Source organism: Mus caroli, unplaced genomic scaffold, assembly GCF_978045245.1.
Source record: "Mus caroli unplaced genomic scaffold, Mus_caroli_1 scaffold_16, whole genome shotgun sequence".
Lineage (NCBI taxonomy): Eukaryota > Metazoa > Chordata > Mammalia > Rodentia > Muridae > Mus > Mus caroli.
In genome coordinates this window covers 3,874,918-3,893,417 of record NW_028227271.1, presented here as the reverse complement: position 1 = coordinate 3,893,417, position 18,500 = coordinate 3,874,918, and the positions used below count along the sequence as shown (strand labels likewise).

At 47.3% G+C, this 18,500-nt stretch overlaps 1 protein-coding gene across 6 annotated transcripts in view; it reads left to right on the top strand.

Moving 5' to 3' along the window:
* The first annotated feature begins 8,569 nt into the window (after window positions 1-8,569).
* The window catches only part of Atf1 (activating transcription factor 1), a 35,266-nt gene continuing 25,335 nt past the window's right edge, over window positions 8,570-18,500 (top strand). Inside the window, exons 1-3 of one of the 6 annotated variants that reach the window (XM_085831828.1) lie at window positions 8,672-8,801; window positions 12,671-12,776; window positions 13,050-13,148. In XM_085831828.1, the coding sequence (XP_085687954.1) occupies window positions 13,056-13,148 (93 nt within the window). In that variant the 5' untranslated portion in view covers window positions 8,672-8,801; window positions 12,671-12,776; window positions 13,050-13,055. Of the gene's footprint in view, window positions 8,802-8,972; window positions 9,215-9,281; window positions 9,962-12,670; window positions 12,777-13,049; window positions 13,149-18,500 lie in introns of those variants that run through there. The other 5 variants (XM_021183561.3, XM_021183560.3, XM_021183565.2 and 2 more) reach the window with 5 other exon arrangements.

The window sequence follows — 18,500 nt, the reverse complement described above, 5'->3', positions numbered from 1 at the left end:
TTATGGTTAATCCTTCAAACATTGGGTGGAGCTGGGTGGTGTTGGGATAGAAGCATGGGCTTCCACTAAGCCTTTGCTCTAACTGGAGCCACGCCCCCTTTCCTGGATTAATTGAACACAACTTCAGACTGTAAGGTGAGAAGGTGACTCAACAGCCAACTAAGGAGAGTGCTCCAGAGCAGGCACAACGAAGGACACTGGGTCAAGGGACAGTAGACCCTTAATTTGAACTTTGCAAGCCAAGAAAGTGGTTGTCAGAAATTTTATTTTTTTAACCTTGGGGTGTCTTTTCACATTTGGGGGGGGGGTTTGTTTGGTTTGTTTTTTTTAAAGATTTATTTATTTATTCTGCCTGCGTGCCAGAAGAGAGCACCAGAGCTCATTACAGTTGGTGTGAGCCACCATGTGATTGCTGGGAATTGAACTCAGGACCTCAGGAAGAGCAGCCAGTGCTATTAACCCCTGAGTCCTCTCTCCAGCAGTAATTGTTTCTTTTTTAAGTAATTGGTTTGTTTTCTTAAGGATTTACTTGCTGTTTTTTATCTTTATCAGCTTTTTGTCTGAGCAAACACTGAGTGCTTGCCTGAGGAACCAGAAGGCAGTGAATCCCATGGAACTGGGTAGGGATGGTTGTGGGCCAGGAACCAAGCCTGAGGCTCTGAGAGGGCATCAGGCTGTCTTATTAAAGGCCAAGCTGCCTCTAGCCCCTTGACCCCCATCCTCAGTGTTATCACATTTGTATTTATTTTGGGGGTAGGAGGAGCTTGCCTGTGTGCAGGAGTCAGTTATCTTTGCACCATGGGAGTCTTGGGGCTTGGCTGTTAACACTTCCTCGGCTGCTCCCTCTGAGCCTGTGTGTGGCACTTGTGCTTTTAAGACCTGGGTTGCAGGCTGTGTCTTCTGCCTTGAGCTGGATGGGGCTTCGGGCTTGCCTGTGGTGAGGCATTGTTTGCTCTGGCATTTCCTGGTCTTAGAGGGGTGGCTTGCGTTTGCAGTGTGGACCCCGCTGTTTTGGCACTGAGGACCCTCCCTGATTTAACACTTAGCAAGTGTTACACAGCAAGCACAGACTCTTAAGTCCTGAAGAAAAAGGAGAGGCCTGCGTCAGGAGCAGGAACAAGTCATGACATGTAAGGACAGTGAGGGGTAGAGGGGATGGTGACAGCATGCTAGACAGTCCAGGTGGACGGGAGTCACCAGCTGGGTCCAACTTAGGTGGTTTTAGTGGTGGTGGTGGTGGTGGTTTCTTTGGTTTTTTGTTTTGTTTTTGATGTTTGAGTCATGGCCTCCAGCCCAGGCTGACCACAAAACCCATTATGATCCTCGTACCTCACCCTTCCGAGTTCTGGGGTTAGAGTTGCCATTCCTGGCCTAAACTTAGTTGTGAAAGATGACACAGGTAGGAGAAAAACAGGCAGGAAAAGCAAGCTGATATGTACTTGTACCACCATCCAGCACTGGGGACATAGGAGTTCGAGTTTGCCCTCAATGACATAGCAAGTTCAAAGCCAGCCTGGTGTACATGAGACCTGCTCTCAAAAAAAGTATATTTTGAGAACCAAGTTATTAGAATTGGTATGGTGAGAATATGTGATATGGTGATAAGTTGATATGGTGGCTAGTAGCATGGACTCCCGCTGATTGCTATTTCTGAATCAGCTAAACATTGGAAGGACTCCAACATCGCGTTCCTACAGATTTGCCATCCACTCACTGGCCAAGGAATGGCAGCTCTGTCCCCAGAGCTTCAGTCATACCTGAGAGCTTATGCGGGCATGTGATACCTGTAGCCTGCTCTGACCAACATGTAGAAGATTCCCTAGGGAAGGAACTGAATGTTAAGTGCCATAATCGGTGATGTCAATAACTGGTTTGCTTATAGAATTCATGGACACAGTGACCAATAGTTGTCCTCCATCAGGTAGCATTAGCGGAGCCAGAAAGGAAGCTGCAGAGATTACAGAGTGAGAGAGGACCACGACTTGGGATGTAGAAAGGGGAGGGAGACACAAGCAAAGGTTATTTCCCCTGTGTCCCAACAACCAAAGTATGCGAGCTGAAACAGAAAGGAGTGACTTGAACTGGACATGGTAGCACATGGTGTTTATCCAGTTACCTGGCAGGCAGAAGATGGACAGTCACCTAAGACCAGGAGTTCAAGGCTAGCCTGGGTAACATGGCAAAAACCCTGACTAATAAAAGGATGAGTTGTAGTGGTGGTGGCAGGGGTTGGGGGTGTGGAGGACTTCTTATTACAGGACAGTTGAAGGCAGTATACAAAATGTCAAGCTCTGCTAAGTGTGTTGCTCTGGAACTGGTGCCTAGAAAGCCACTGGGTCACTCTCAGGCATGCTGTTACGGTTGGGACAAACTAGAAAGTTCTTTCCTGAGGTCCATTCACTTTTAGTGAGACTTTTTAAAAAATTCTTTTACTGTTTCTAATTGGAGGGAGGGGGCATGTGCAGGCAGGTACTGTTGGAGGCCAAAAGTGTCCGGTTCCCCTGGAGCTAGAGTCGTAGGAGCTTGTGAGTCACCTTCGTGGGTGCTGGGGGTTGAACCCGGCTTCTCTGAGAGCAGCACATACTCAAACCACTAAGCCATTTCCTCTGCACAAGTCAAACATGAATGGTCAGTGACTTGACATATGTTAAATGTATCCCGTGTATAAAGTCATTATGAAAAGAAGTGGAGACAGTGTGGGGGGAGGGGCTGGAGAGATGCTTATGTGGTTGAGAGTGCTGGTTGATCTTCCAGAGGACCTGGATTCAGTTTCTAGCACCCGTACGGCAGCTCACAAACATCTGTAACTTGATTCCCAGGGGATCCAACATCCTCTTCTGGATTCTTACATGCACTAGGCACACACACAAGCATACTCAGATACTTAAAATGGTAATTTTAGCAATAAGTCAAATGGTGCTGCCTTTCAAGCAATTGCTTTTGGCTCTTGGTACATCTTATTTCCTTACCCATGGAGTAAAGACTCTTATCAAATTTAAAAAAACATTTGGAGTGGCTTGGTGGGTAAAGTCACTTGCTGCCAAGTCTGACCACCTGAGATTCATCCCCAGGACATGGAAGGAGAGGACCAACTTCCTGAAAGTTGTCTCCTGAGCCTCACATGTGTTAGGGATATATTATTAGACAGGCTGACTAGTTGACAGGCTTCAAATCAGTAGTCTATGAAACTAGGCCTAAGAACTGGGCAAGTCCAGGCAAGTCAATTACTAGAAAGAAACTTCGGGCAACAAGTCAGAAACTATCCTGCCATTTGAAGCTACCCAGCCATCTGGCCTGAAGCAAGGACAATGGGTCAGCAAGTTTCCAGACCTACCCAGTAACAGTTTCCAGCCCCTACACCCCAGTAATGGAATGCCCCTAGAGATGGAGTAAAATAAAGGTCACCTACCCCGGACCCCCTAACATGCTTTAAATATGGCCTGCAAGCTTAATTGGTTATCTCTTTTCCTTGGAATGTTAGGATCCCTGCATGCTGGATTTCCACAGAATAAAAAAAATGTTCCTTGCTTTTGCATACTATGAGTCTGGGGTATCATTCTTCTGCCGACAAAGGACCCTTACATTTGGGGGCTTGTCTGGGATTCACTAGAGACCCTCCCTGACCCAAATAGTGGAGTCACTTTTTCTGATTGGTAATTCTGGGTGCATGGTTATCTTTTGTCCATATCTGTGCTTCTGTTTCGGGTTTAATCTGGAGGCTGAGAGGGACAAAGCAGATTCCTATTTTGTCACCCAGCCAGGGGCAATGAAGGGTGCTTCTGACCCACTACTAGACAGGAGAACTTGTTAGTTCTTTCTGAACTGGATGTGGGTCTTTGGCCTCCCAACTGCAGGAGGAAATCAGTCTGAGACAGCATTTTCACTTTTGTTTTTTTTTCCCCAGGAATGTCCTTTTGTGTCTATCTGTGTATGTCTGTCTGTGTGTACTCTGTGCTTTTTGACCTCTTGTACAAATTTTTCTTTGATTCCTAGGATGGGACAGGCACAAAGCACCCCACTGGGCCTGGGCCTGAACCACTTTAAGGACTTTTGCTAAGTCACAGAAAACTCAGGTCTGGTTGCTTGTCCTTGAAAACTAGCCATGTTTTGCAGGAATGAATGGCCTACTTACAAAGTAGGATGGCCCGAGGAGGGAACTTTTCATCTCCCCATCATTTACAGGATGAAGGCTGTAAATGAGCTCAGGGGCCACCCAGACCAAGTGCCATATATCACCACATGGCAATACCTGGTTGAGAAGCCCCGTTTGGTTGAGACCCTTTTTGTTACCAGCCTCCCTGCTCCCTGCTCTTCTTCCTCTGAAGGAGAGTTGGTTCAGCCCCCTACCTTGCTCCCTGCTTCTGCTCCTGAGGAAGATCTGTCCCCCTCCCTATGTTAAGGATTCTGCCTGCTGCCACTGTCCCTGCTCAACCTTCAAAGTCAGAGGGAGGAGCAACCCCTGACTCCCCTGATTTTCCTGACTCTACTCAGAGTCTACCTCACACTTGGGCCCATAGTACTACCCATACTACTACGGTCTTAACCCCCAGGACTATGGGAAACCCAGATGCTCAAGGGAGACAGTTCATGAAGTATGTGCCATTTTCCAGTAATGATCTTTACAACTGGAAATTGAAGAACCCCTCATTCTCAGAAAGAGCATCAGGGTCTCCTAGATTCAACCATGCTGATTCACCTGCCCACCTAGAATGACTGTCGGCAACTGCTCCGTCCTCTTCACAACAGAGGAGAGAGAAGATGATGGGAGATTCTGATGGATGGCCTCTGAGAGGCTGCCAGGTGGCCTGCAAATTTATCTAAGGTGAGCCAGGTGATGCAGGGAAAGAATGAGAGCCCCAGGGAATATCTAGAAAGACTTTATGAAGCCTATAGGACCTATACTCCTTTTGACCTTTGACCAGAAGCCAGAGGGCACCAGTCAGCTGTGAACACTGGCTTTTATTAGCCAAGCTGCCCCTCACATCCATTGGATGCTCCAGTGCCTGGGTGGCTTTTCGGGTAAGCAACTGACTGAGGTAGCAGCTACAGAGCTGAGAGCTTTTCACAACCGGGAGACCCCGGAGAATGACAGACCAGAGGACTGGAGGAAGTGCTACATGTTGCCACAAGCCACAGCTGTCCTGATAAGAGTGAGCTGAAAAACCAAGCTCCTGGGAGGGGCAGAGCTGCTTCCACTGAAGAAAAAACCGCCCTCCATCAGAGAGGGACCAGTGTGTCTATTGAGGGGAAAGGCCGCTGGGAGCATGAGTGCCAAGATGAGTATCCTAAGAAAACATCAAAGAGGTGGTCCAAAGGTTCTGGAATTAAAAGATGACTGAGGGTGTCAGGGCTTAACACCCCTCCATGAGCCCTGGGCAACCCTAAAGGTGGAGGGGAAGCCCACAGACTGTCTGGTGGGCATGGGGGCATGGGTGCAAGGATGCAAGGGGCAACAAGCACCAAGCCCTACCACTGACTACCTGAAGAAAGGTGGACTTGGGAGAGCAATGGGTGACTCATCTGTTTATGGTCATTCCTGGTTGCCCATATCCCCTGCTGGGAAAGAGACCTCCTTACCAAGATGGGAACCCAAGTCTATTTTGGTCTAGAGGGAATGGAAGTGCTGGGTAAGAATGGCCTCATCCACGCTCTGACCTTGGCCCAAGAATAGGAACACAAACTGTTCCCTCAGCCAGCCCCATCTCCAAGCCCGTTACTTCAGAGGTTCCTAGCGGAAGTCCCCAAAGTCTGGGCGGAAACAATCCAATGGGACTCACCTGACATTGAGCTCTGGTTCTAGTTCAATTAAAAGTTGGGACTAGGGGCTGGAGAGATGGCTCAGCCATTAAGAGCACTGGCTGCTCTTCCAGAGGTCCTGAGTTCAATTCCCAGCAATCACATGGTGGCTCACAACCATCTGTAATGGGATCTGATGCCCTCTTCTGGTGTGTCTGAAGACAGCTACAGTGTACTCATGTAAGTAAAATAAATCTTTAAAAAATAAAAATTATCAGGCAACATCCAGTGCCCAGAGATGCCAGGCCCCTCGCATTAATCAGCTCTGGGAGGTAGGGATTCTGAGTCCTTGCCAATCAGCATGGAACATTCCCCTCCTTTTGGTCAAGAAGCCCTATTCCAATGACTGCCAGCATGTGCAGGATGTAAGGGAGGTAAATAAACGGTGGAAGATACCCATCCTACAGTTCCAGACTCATCTACCCTGCTGAGCTGATGTCCAGGCCCTCCAGCCTTTACCCCAAGTGCTGGACCTTCAGGTGAGTGCCACCACACACAATCCAGGGATCCTCTCACATAGTTCTTCATCCTTCTCTTTATTTTTAAATGATCAGCAGGGGCTGGGAGATGGCTCCAGGTTAAAGGATGAGAGCGTTTCTCTTGCAGAGGTCTCAGGTTTCCGGCATGTATCAGACAGCTCACAGCTGAATGAAATGAGGACGTGACCGTTCTGAAGCATATGGTTGAGGAGAAGGCTTTGAGTGTAGATGTGGGAGAGAGTACAGCCAGAGGCATGGGAAGAGGACAGGGCAGGAAGACAAATAGCAGACTGACCAGAGCCTTAACATGGGACAGAGCAAGAAAAAGGAAGAGAAAGGTGGAAGAGGCAGAGAGCCAAGAGAGATGGCCAAACTGGCAGGATTTTTGGAACTCAGAAGCTGGGGGAAGGGAACTGAAGGCCCTCAGCCTGGGTTTAGGGTAGGGGGTTGGTGTGTGCTGGAGAAGAGCAGATTGTGAGCCTGGCTACCAGCCTGTGCTTTGGCATGCTAACAGACACCACAGTTAGCCATTTGTCCTGGGTTTCTTTGGGACCTGACAGCAACCATTTGTAATTCCAACTCCAGGGGATCCAACGCTCACTCTCTGGATTCTGAAGAAACCTGTGCGCATACCATCCCCCATCTGAGACACACAAACACACAAAATTTACAATAATATATTTAAAAAGCAAACACTTGAAAGAAAGGATGAATGTATAGAAGTGTTTAGAGGGGGGAAAGGGCTGGAGAGATGGCTCAGGGGTTAAGAGCACTGACTGCTCTTCCAGAGGTCCTGAGTTCAATTCCCAGCAACCGCATGATGGCTCTGTAATGGGATCTGATGCCCTCTTCTGGTGTGTCTGAAGACAGCTACATAAAAAACAAGGTGGCGCATGCCTTTAATACCAGCAGTTGGGAGGCAGAGGCAGGCGGATTTCTGAGTTGAAGGCCAGTCTGGTCTACAAAGTGAGTTCCAGGACAGCCAGGGATATACAGAGAAACCCTGTCTTGAAAAACCAAATATATGTGTATATATGTACACATATATACATATACATACATACATACATATATATATATCTTTAAAAATAAAGTTTTGGAGGGAGGAAAAAGGAGAAATGATAATATAATCTCAAAAAAAAAAAAAGCCCTTTAAAAAACACTATGGGTGATGGAATGACTGCGGCTGGACTGTTGTTCAGGTCAGGCTGGTATCTGCAAGCTTTTCCCCCCAACCTTACTTTGTAGGCCACTTTCCATAATGTTGAGACACTGACTTAGTGTTGTAATTTCCATAGTTTTTTTTTTTTTTTAAAGATTTTATTATCATATAAGTACACTGTAACTGTCTTCAGGCATATCAGAAGAGGATGTCATATCTCACTACGGATGGTTGTGAGCACCATGTGGCTGCTGGGATTTGAACTCATGAAGAAGAGCAGTCAGTGCTCTTACCCGCTGAGCCATCTCACCAGCCCATTTCCATAGTTTTTTAAAGACAGGCTTTCTTTGTATAGCCTTGCCCGGCCTGGAACATTCTATGAAGATAAGAGATAGCACTGTTGTCTGCCAACCCAGAGTGCTGGGGTCAGAGGCACAGCTGACCACGCCTGGCAATTTCCATAAATTTGATAGCGACTCGGGAGAGGCTGGGTAACTAGCCTAATCAATCAAAACCCGAGTACTTCTAATTTAAAGGTAGTCATCGGCCTTAGCTTTTTTGAGCAATATTTGCTGAATCACGGTGCCTGGAGTCTAGTAAGCCCTTCTAAACGCTTCAGTTTTACATCACATCGTATGTTCTGAAGGCTCAAAACCAAAGTCTTCACTCACCCAGTTATTAGGAGGGAAGGTGTCAAATACAACTTCACAAAACATTTGATATGCACTTTGTAGAGGGCATGCTAAAAACAAGCAAGCAAGCGAGCAAACCGCTACGATGTCCTAGCAGAACCCTGCCAAGGACCAGATAAAGGCGTCTGTATGAAGGTCAACTCCCCACAAGGACATGCTAAGTCCTTTCCGAAGCACTAAGATGGCAGCGCAAGGTTTTACAGTTACTTAAACAGAGCAGGTAGCCGAGGCCCAGCGGTCCCGCCCGCGAGAGAGGGAGGTCAGGACCCCGCGCCACTGCCCCAGGCTCCCCGGAGCTCCCCCAGCGACCCCGTGGCGGCCGGCGCGCTCCCGGGCTCGCCAAGATGGCGGTGCCCACGTGACCACGCGGTGACGCAGCACGCTGGCCCGCAGGCCCCGCCCCTCCCCACGCTCCGGCGCACTCCTCGCCCCCCCCCAGCCCCGGCCCCCGGCCTGTGCGGATCATGCCGCCTGCGACGCCCCTCGCGGCCGGAAAACGGTAGCCGCGACGGTTGGCTCTCGAGTTACGCTCTCCTCCCGCGCCCCGCCGACCCCTGGGACCCGCGCCACCTCGCCGCGGTGCGCGGCTGGCAAGTGAGGAGTGAAGTCGGCGCCGCCTGGGACGGGGGAGTGGAGCTTCCCGCCCCGGGCAGCGGCCAGGCGACTCCGCGGGTGAGCGGGGCGCAGCTGGGCGCGGGGCGGCCCGGGCGGGGACGCAATGGCGGCCACGCGCCGGCCGGGGGTCGCGCGCGGCTCGGCGGGCGGTGGGGGAGGGGCGCGGTGGGGGTGGGGCCGGCCGCGCGCTTCCGGTCGCGCGCGTCCGGAGCGCCCGGGCGTTAGGCTCCCCTCGCCGGGGCGCGTTGGGAGTGGAGTCGGGGCCCTCCGCGCTTCTTGGCTCGGCCTGCGCCGCATGGAGGCGGGAAGAAGAGCCGGGCGGCGGCCTCCGGCAGGCTGCAGGCGCCGCGGCCTTGGGCTCTCGCCTCCATGACTGGGAAAACCGAGGCAACCCGCCCAGTGGCGGGGCACGACGCTCCTCTCCTTCCGGGAGTCTCGCCGCTGGCCGCCTAAGTTGTAAAAGAGTCTCGGTAGCCGCCTTTTCTTTTTGAGACGGGATTTGTTGCGAAGAGTTCATGGTGCAGGACTTCCAGACGCGGTCGCCGGGCCCGGTTTATGATAGCGTTTTAATTTTTGCCTGAGACAGGGCTTACCAAACTGGCCTTAAATTTATATATATAGTCCAGGTTAACTTCGAACACGGCTTATGTTAGGATTTTTTGTTTGTTTTTGTTTTTACTTACATGAGTACACTGTAGCTGTCTTCAGACACACCAGAAGAGGGCGTCAGATCTCATTACAGATGGTTATGAGCCACAATGTGGTTGCTGGGAATTGAACTCAAGACCTCTGGAAGAGCAGTCAGTGCTCTTAACCACTGAGCCATCTCTCCAGCCCTTCAACCTCTTTTTCAGGGAAGGAAACTAAGACGCCTTTTCCTCACTCACCAGCTGAGAAGTCTGTACTTGATATTTACTGTTCACTCATGACAGTCTGCTGGGCACTGAGCACACTTTACTCCAAACAGGCACTGCCTTTAGAGAGCTTAAAGCTGGGAGAAACAGGCAGGCTAGTAAACATAGCTGTTAAGTAATACAGAGATAATGTGCCAGGCAAGACAAATGTATTAAAATAGGACCTGATCCAGGCATAGTGGCACATGCCTTTAACCCCAGCTCAGGCGGCAGAGGCTCTAAAGATCAAACCAACCTCCTATCCCTCACTCAGGAATGAACGAAAACCACAGGAGTTGGAACAGTAAGGAATGGCAGTAAGAGGTATCGCTGGGCTAGGAATGGTGGTGGACACAGCCTAGCTTCTGGGTTTTTGCATCCTAATGTGAGATCTGAAGTAAATACAGTTTCTTTAGGTCCCCCTTATCACCACAAAAACAAATCTCTTGATATTTCACGCAGAAAGTCGCTTTCTTTGTAGGATTTATTAAAACACCTTGCCTTGGGCTAGCGATGTAGCCTGCTCTGTAGAGGACCTGGGTGTGTTGGCAGGTTCTGCTTAATTGAGGCAAGCTGGGTGATGTCTGGAGAGTCAAGTTCAAGAAAGGTCACCCTCTGCTATGTATCAGGTTTTGAGGCCAACCTGGGCTATAGAAGACCCTGTCCTAGGAGGGCAGTGCCTTGCCTTGTGTGTGACAGCCATCCATAGCCTTCGGACTTCTCCGTTTCCAGCATCTTGTTGGTGATGCATTTGGACTGCATTTCATTGCCTTCCTGATTCTGCTCAACTGTGCATCATATTATGACAGCTGCTACTTGGAACTTAATTGTTTTTATAGAAAATGTACTCAGTCTATTTTGTTTAAAAGGGTGTCATTTTGAAAAGCAGACTTTAGGGCTGGAGAAATGGCTCAGTGGGTAAGAGTACTGACTGCTCTTCCAAAGGTCCTGAGTTCAAATCCCAGCAACCACATGGTGGCTCACAACCATTCTTGATGACATCTGATGCCCTCTTCTGGTGTATCTGAAGACAGCTACAGTGTACTTATTTATAATAATAATAAAATCTTTAAAAAAAGAAAAGCAGACTTCAGTCAAGCCTGGTGGGACATACCTATCGCCTTTGTCTTAGCACTCAGGAGGCAGAGGCAGCCTGGGCTTTAAAATCCTGTCTTAAAAAAACAAAAAACTCAGCCAGATTTAAAATTTTAGGAATGGGGAGACTGGCTGCTCTTCAGAAGACCTGGGTTCAATTCACAGCATTCTCATGGCAGCTCACAACTGCCTGTAACTAGCTCCTGAGTAACCCTATACCCTACACCCTTACACACACGCAGGCAAAACACCCATGCATATAAAATAAGTTGTTGTTTTTTTTTTTTTAATGTATTTGCAGTTGATAATTCAGTAAAACAGAACAGGTACAGTTTGTTGCTTATAGTGAGAAAAAGGTGTTTGTTTGTTTGATTGAATTTGGGGTGTGTGTGTTTGTTTCTGTGTAGCCCTGGCTGTCCTGGAACTCACTCTGTAGACCAGGCTGTCCTGGAACTCAGAAATCCACCTGCCTCTGCCTTCCAAGTGCTGGGATTAAAGGCGTGTGCCACCACGCCCAGCTAAAAAAGTATTTTATGTATATGGATGTTTTGCCTTCAGATGTGCCTGTGTGTTCCTCTGGAAGCCAGAGAGGCAGTAGATCCTCTGGAGTTGTATATGGTTTTGAGCCACTGTATATGTGCTGGGAAATCAAACCCAAGTCCTCTCAAAGAGCAGCCAGTGTTCTCAACCCACTAAGCCATCTCTCTAGTTTATGATTAAGAATTCTTAACTTGTCCAGCAGGGGTGGCACATGCTTTTAATCACAGCACTACGGAGGCAAGAGGCAGGTGGATCGTTTGAGTTCAAAGCCAGCCTGGTCTACAGAGTGAATTCCAGGAACAGCCAGGGCTATGCAGAGAAACCCTGTTTCCAAAAACAAAACAAATCTCAACTTTTTGCTTCCTGACATGTTTTCAGTGTTGGAGAAAAAGGGCTAATGTCATTAGTCAGTGGGGAGAAAGCCAAAGTCACCTTGTTCTTATTAGAAAGCTTACTATGAAAACAGAAAAAAACCAGCATGTGCTGGTAAGGATGGGAGGGACTGCAGCTAGACTTCTTATGGTCTGCTAGGACAGTAAACCCGGCTGGATGCCATTAAAATCAGTACCTTAGATGCACAACAGAATAACCGATGATTTAGCAGCTCTCTAGGCTACACATACAAAGAAAATGGAAAGCAAGCTCTTTTTTTCTTTGTTTTTTCAAGACAGGGTCTTGAATGTAGGCCAGCCCTAGCTATCCTGGAACTTCTGTAAACCAGGCTACCTACAAACTTGTAAGACAGCAGTTCTCAACCTGAGAGTTGAAAGGCCCTTTCACAGGGGTCCAGAATTAGATAGCCTGCATGGTCAGATATTTACAATTTATAACAGCAAAAGTATTATGAAGTAACAAAAAAAATAGTTTTATGGTTGGGGTCACATGAGGTATGTGTTAAAGGGCTGCAGCATTAGGAAGGTTGAGAACCACACTCACCTAGAGATGTACCTTTGCCACTAGGCCTGGCAAAAGCAGGTCTTTAAGAGATAATTGTTATCCATGTTTATGGCTCAACTATTCACTGCAGCCGGGAGACTGAAGCAACCCAACTATTTGTCAGTAGATGGAGGTAAACAATGGAAGTACATTCCAGGGAGTGTTGTTCAGACTTCAAACCATGGAAACCCTGACAGGAGCTATGGTTGAATTGGGCTCTTGTGCCAAATGAAGTTAGACAGCCACAGAAGGACTCACTCACCTTGTGGGAGTGTCTAGTCACAGGAGTTAGTAGTAGAAACAGGAGTTGCTGGGGCTCCTGGAGGAAAAAGACAGTTACTATTGGACGTAGAAAAGTCTGGAGGTTGGTTGTTCAGCTGTGAATGTAGTCACCACAACAGAACTCTACTTTGAAAAATGGTAAGATAAGCCAGGCATGGTGACTCATTTCTTTAATTCCAGCACCGGGGAGGAAGAAGCTGGTGGACCTCTGTTCAAGGACAGCTGATCTACACAGTGGGTTCAAGAGACCCAAGGACAGATAGATCCTGTCTCCAAACATTCCAAAGTAAGGGGAGCTCTGTAGTAGCAATCATGTTCTGTAGCAACTGGCACCTTTTATTTTGTTATTTGTTGGTTTGTTTTTGTTTTCTTTAGTTTGGTTTTGGAGACAGGGTTTCTCTGTGTAGCCCTGGCTATCCTGGAACTCACTCTGTAGACCAGGCTGACCTGGAACTCAGAAATCCGCCTGCCTCTGCCTCCCAAGTGCTAGGATTAAAGTTGTGCATCACCACTGCCTGGCTACAACTGGCTTTTTCTAACTGGCTTTTTTTCCTTTCAGTTGATTATGGAAGATTCCCACAAGAGTAACACGTCAGAGACTGCATCTCAGCCTGGTTCAACCGTTGCGGGGCCTCACGTTTCTCAGATAGTACATCAGGTAAGCAGGAGCTCGCAGAGCACTGAGCTGGCCGTGGTGTTCACAGATTAGTTTGCAGCTTCGTTGACAGGTGGGCATGTTGAGACTGAAAATGTAAACTTAGGAGTCATGAATATAAATTTTAATAGAAACTAAAATTATGGGGCAACTTCTGACTTCTGCCTAATGCGTAGAAAGCTGAAAAGACTCTTGCTCCTAAAACCAAAAGAAAAAAAAAAAGCCAGGCAGTGGTGGCTCACGCCTTTAATCCCAGCACTCGGGAGGCAGAGGCAGGTGGATTTCTGAGTTCGAGGCCAGCCTGGTCTATAGAGTGAGTTCCAGGACAGCTAGAGCTATACAGAGAAACCCTGTCGGCAAAAAAACAAAACAAAACAAGAATCTTGCTCCTACCTCAAACTAGAATAAGTTCAATACCCTACAGGTCACTGACCTCTGAGACTCACAGAAATTCAGTGTGAGTGTGACTCACCTGTGGATGTCATACCAGGAAGAAAGAACAAGTTAGCTGCATTGCCAGGCTAGCCTCAAACTCACTGTGTAGTGATGGGTGGCCTTAATTAAACTCCTGATCTTTCTACCTTTGAGGCACCTGCTGGGATTGCAGGTGTATGTTATTGTACATAGCTATCAAGTTAAAGTTACTTATTCATCTATCTTTTGGGGTGTGGGTATGCAGATGCCATGACACATACAACTTGGGATAGATAGCACAAATGAACAGTAGATGGCGTTAGGGCTTATCAGACTTGATTAATAAAGTTAATGAAAGAATCGGTGAACATGAAGGTAGGCTAGTGGAAAATGGAAAACAGAAGAGGGAGAAGGACAAAAGCAGAGCCATGCATCGGGGAACTCTGGGGCAGTGTCTGTTTTGAGTAAGTCGTCTTGGTGTAGAGGAGATTCCTGGGGTGTGGGTTCAGAGAGGGATGAGACTGACAGTTGTTGGCTTGCTTGTCTTCTAAGTCCAGGAAGGCTGTGATGTGCCATATGGAAAAAATACATGTGTCAGATAACAGAAATGAGCTATCATGCTATTTACTACTGACAATGCGTTAACTATCTATCAAAGAGGTATCTTGAATCTTAGAACCAGGTAGTGTAGTGTACTGGCCAGTGAATATACTTGGAATTCAGCGAAGTTTCCTAGAAGTAGTGGTTCATTTTATGTGATAGATAATATTATAGCCACTACAGACAAGAATAGTCTGTTATTTATGTGTATGTGTGCATAACTTTGTGTGTAGGGGTGCCCGTGAGGTCCAGAGGACATTGGATCTGTAGTTACAGGTCTTTGGGAGCCACCATATAGGTGCTAGACACAGAACATAATCCCCTGCAAGAAGAGCAAGCAGCTGTATTCATTTAATGTATATGAGTGCATTGTAGCTGTATACAGTGTACTACAGTGAAGGTTGTGAGCCTTCTTCATGTGGTTGCTGGGAGTCGGCCTCACTCCATCCTGCCCAAAGATTTATGTATTATTATACATAAGTACACTGTAGCTGTCTTCAGACACACCAGAAGAGGGCATCAGATCTCATTATGGATGGTTGCTGGAATTTGAACTCAGGACCTTTGGAAGAGCAGTCAGTGCTTTTAACTGCTGAGCCATCTCTCCAGCCCCACAGTGAGCACTTTTAATCTCTGACCCATCTATCTAGCTCTGAGACATTTGGTTTTTGATATTTAAGTTATTTATTTTGTGGTGGGTACACTGCCCCAGCACAGTTGTGGAGATGAGAGTGCAGCTTCTGGGAGTTGGTTCTCTTTCCGTCAAGTGGGTCCTAAGGATTGAACTCAGGCTTGGTGACACGTGGTTTTACCTGGGGGCTACCTCATCCTCAAGAAGTTCTGCTCACAAAAGGAGCTAAGAATGACTTGTCTGCGGTGGTTTGGGCTTATAGAGTTGCTCATCCCCCCCCCCTTCCCTTTTCCTCTCCCCTCCCCTCTGCTCCCCTTTACCAGTGATTGATCCAGGGCCCAGGGTTTTGGGCAGGCACCTGACCACTGAGCTGTAGCTTTAGCCCTGTAAGGTTTTGTTTTCATTTTGACAAAAGCATTGCTGTGTTACAGGGTGGCCTCAAACTGGCGACCATCCTGTCTCAGCCTTCAGATACTGAGATAGCAGCTAAGATTTTATGTATGTGTTTGTGTGTCTATGTGTGTTTATTTGCATTTGTATGTGTGTCTGTGTATGTTTGTGGGTGTGTGTACAGGCCTTGTATCCCTGGAGTTAGAGGTTGTAAGCCCAGCATGATCCTGCCGTGAGTGAGGCATTGTATCTCTTAGCAACCTTCTGTTTGCCCTTAATTGTCATTTGTTGAGCATTTTATCACAGCAACAGCACAAGTACCTAAGACAGGATCGTTTACGCCTTTAATCCCAGCACTCGGGAGGCAGAGGCAGGGGGATTTCTGAGTTCGAGGCCAGTCTGGTCTACAGAGTGAGTTCCAGGACAGCCAGGGCTATACAGAGAAACCCTGTCTCGAAAGAAAAAAAAAAAAAAAAAAAAAAAAAAAAGGATGGGCTGGTGAGATGGCTCAGTGGGTAAGAGCACCCGACTGCTCTTCTGAAGGTCCAGAGTTCAAATCCCAGCAACCACATGGTGGCTCACAACCATCCGCAACGAGATCTGGTGCCCTCTTCTGGAGTGTCTGACGACAGCTACAGTGTACTTACATATAATAATAAATAAATAAATCTTTAAAAAAAAAAAAAAAAAAAAAGGATGTGTGGTACGTATCCACCCAGGTTTACTTCATTTGTCTGCTTTTTTGTATCATCTTCGAAGCAGTTGTTTTAGGGATTTAGTATTAAGTTCAATAATTGAGATAAGTCTTACAGAAGTTACATTTCCATTCATTTTATGGTTTTTCTCCGCGGTTGTATTGTGATGGCTCATCTGGTTATTGATAGATCTACTCCACTTTTTTTTGTTTGTTTGTTTGTTTTTTGTTTTTTGAGACAGGGTTTCTCTGTGTAGCCTTGGCTGTCCTGGAACTCACTTTGTAGACCAGGCTGGCCTCGAACTCAGAAATCCACCTGCCTCTGCCTCCCAAGTACTGAGATTAAAGGCGTGCACCACTACTGCCCAGCCACAGATAGTATTCTTAACCTTTGAGCCATCTGTCTAGCTACACCACCCACCCACCCACCCCGCAACCTTGTAATAACATCTTTTGGAGAGCTTTGTGGTCTTACTCAGAAAACAAACCACAGTAATGTTACACTCACCCACTCTTTAAAGATAAAGAGAAATGTCTTTAAAATCAGTTGAAGCCGTCTATAGCACTAAAAACCATAGACAAAAAATGCTAAGGAAAGCCGGGCGTGGTGGCGCACGCCTTTAATCCCAGCACTCGGGAGGCAGAGGCAGGCGGATTTCTGAATTCGAGGCCAGCCTGGTCTACAAAGTGAGTGCCAGGACAGCCAGGGCTACACAGAGAAACCCTGTCTCGAAAAACCAAAAAAAAAAAAAAAAAATGCTAAGGAATAACAAATGCCTGGTGTGCAGTGATCTGTCAGGTTAAAGTTGTTAGTGAGAGAAAAGGTTAATGAAGTGAAGAAAACATAAAAGTCAGAGAGGGAAATGAAAGGAAGCAGGGTCCTGCAGAAGGGTGAGAGAAAGCTGTGCTAGGTAGAAAAAGTAAGGAGCTGACAGCACAGAGAGGAGGCTGTGGGAGACTGGAGGGCTGGCTCCATCCAGCTGCTCTTGCATGCAGGCAAAACACTTAGACATTTAAAATAAAGTAAAAATAATTTTTTAAACGTTTTTTAAAAATGAAAACTGTATATAAATAGATGACCATAAAAACATTTAAGCACTTAAAAATATTACTTGAGCTGGAGAGATGACTCAGTGGTTAAAAGCATTTGCTGCTCTTGCAGGGATCCAGATTTGGTTCTCAGCACTGATGCCTCCTTCTGACTTCTGGGGTAACAGTATGTACAAAGTGTACATACATAATCCAGCCAAACATACACAAAAACAAAATAATTGGAATTCAGAGTTTTTTTTAAGCTGGGCATGGTGGTTGAACACCTTCAATCCTGGCACTTGGGAGGCAGAGGCAGGTGGATCTCTGTAAGTTCAAGGCCAGCCTGTACTACAAAGCAGGTTCCTGGCCAGCCAAGCTAAGAAGTGAGACCCTGTCTCAAAATAAACAAACAGTACTAGACATAATAAATAGAGGAAAACCTGGAGTGGGGCGAGTAGACCGGTCCTCAGAGCAGCCCTCTGGGCACTCTGGCTCTACAGTGTGCTGGTAGGGACATGGACTGAAGTTAGCATCCTCTTGTCTTTTGTAGCTGTGTGCTGAGCTATCTTCACTCTATCAGGACTCTCCCCTGGTTACACTTAGTTTGGTGGCCTGTGTGCAAGGCAGGTTTTTCTATGCCTAAGACACTCCAGTTCCCACCTCTCTCTCTGGTGGCTGATTCTAAGTCAGTGCTGTTTCCGTTGGGGAGTGGAAGAAGCAACAGCATTGAAATTGCTTAGTCTTATAAGTTCAGATCCCAGTGCACATTAAACATGCAGCTAGGGCTGGAGAGATGGCTCAGTGGTTAAGAGCACCGACTGCTCTTCCAAAGGTCCTGAGTTCAAATCCCAGCAACCGTATGGTGGCTCACAACCATGCATAATGAGATCTGACGCCCTCTTCTGGTGCATCTGAAGACAGCTAGTGTACTTACATATAATAATAAATAAATCTTAAAAAACAACAACAACAAAAACCATGCAGCTAGAGGGTGGGGTCTGCTCATGTCAAGGACTCCACCTAACTCAGCTTCAGAATTCCCAGAGCTCCTTGTAAGACTCCGAGTGTAGATAGGTGGCTCCGGAGTTGGGCTGCCTGCTGGTCTGTGGCTTGTGGCTGTAAGCCTCAGAGTCTCTGACTAGTGAGTTTTCCTTGTTTTCAGGCCTCCAAAGTAGTAGTTTTTAAAACAGTAAGTTGTCTTTTAAGATGGCTCTTAGCCATTGTCCTCTTGAGCCATATGAGTAACAAAACAGACCTTCCTCTACAGTGCTCACTGGTCACACTGGAAGAGTCGAGTGACTATGGAACCACATGTCCCAACTGACTCGAGACTTTAAGAACTGTGGCTTCTATAGGTAGAACTGCCGTTTTCCTTCTGCCCATCTCCCACTTACTTTAGATGAGACTCCCTGCTCCCTGTTAGGAGCAGGGAGTCCTGTGCCCTCCTTTGTGCTGAGTTGGTCTAGTTCCTCTCGTTTGCTGCTACCCCACACTTCAGGTTTCTGATGTTTCCCAACCAGTCTCAGAGCCTGTTAGTTGTTCTGTCACATAGAGCAATATGATCTAACCCCTCTTTACATACAAGTCCTGTGGT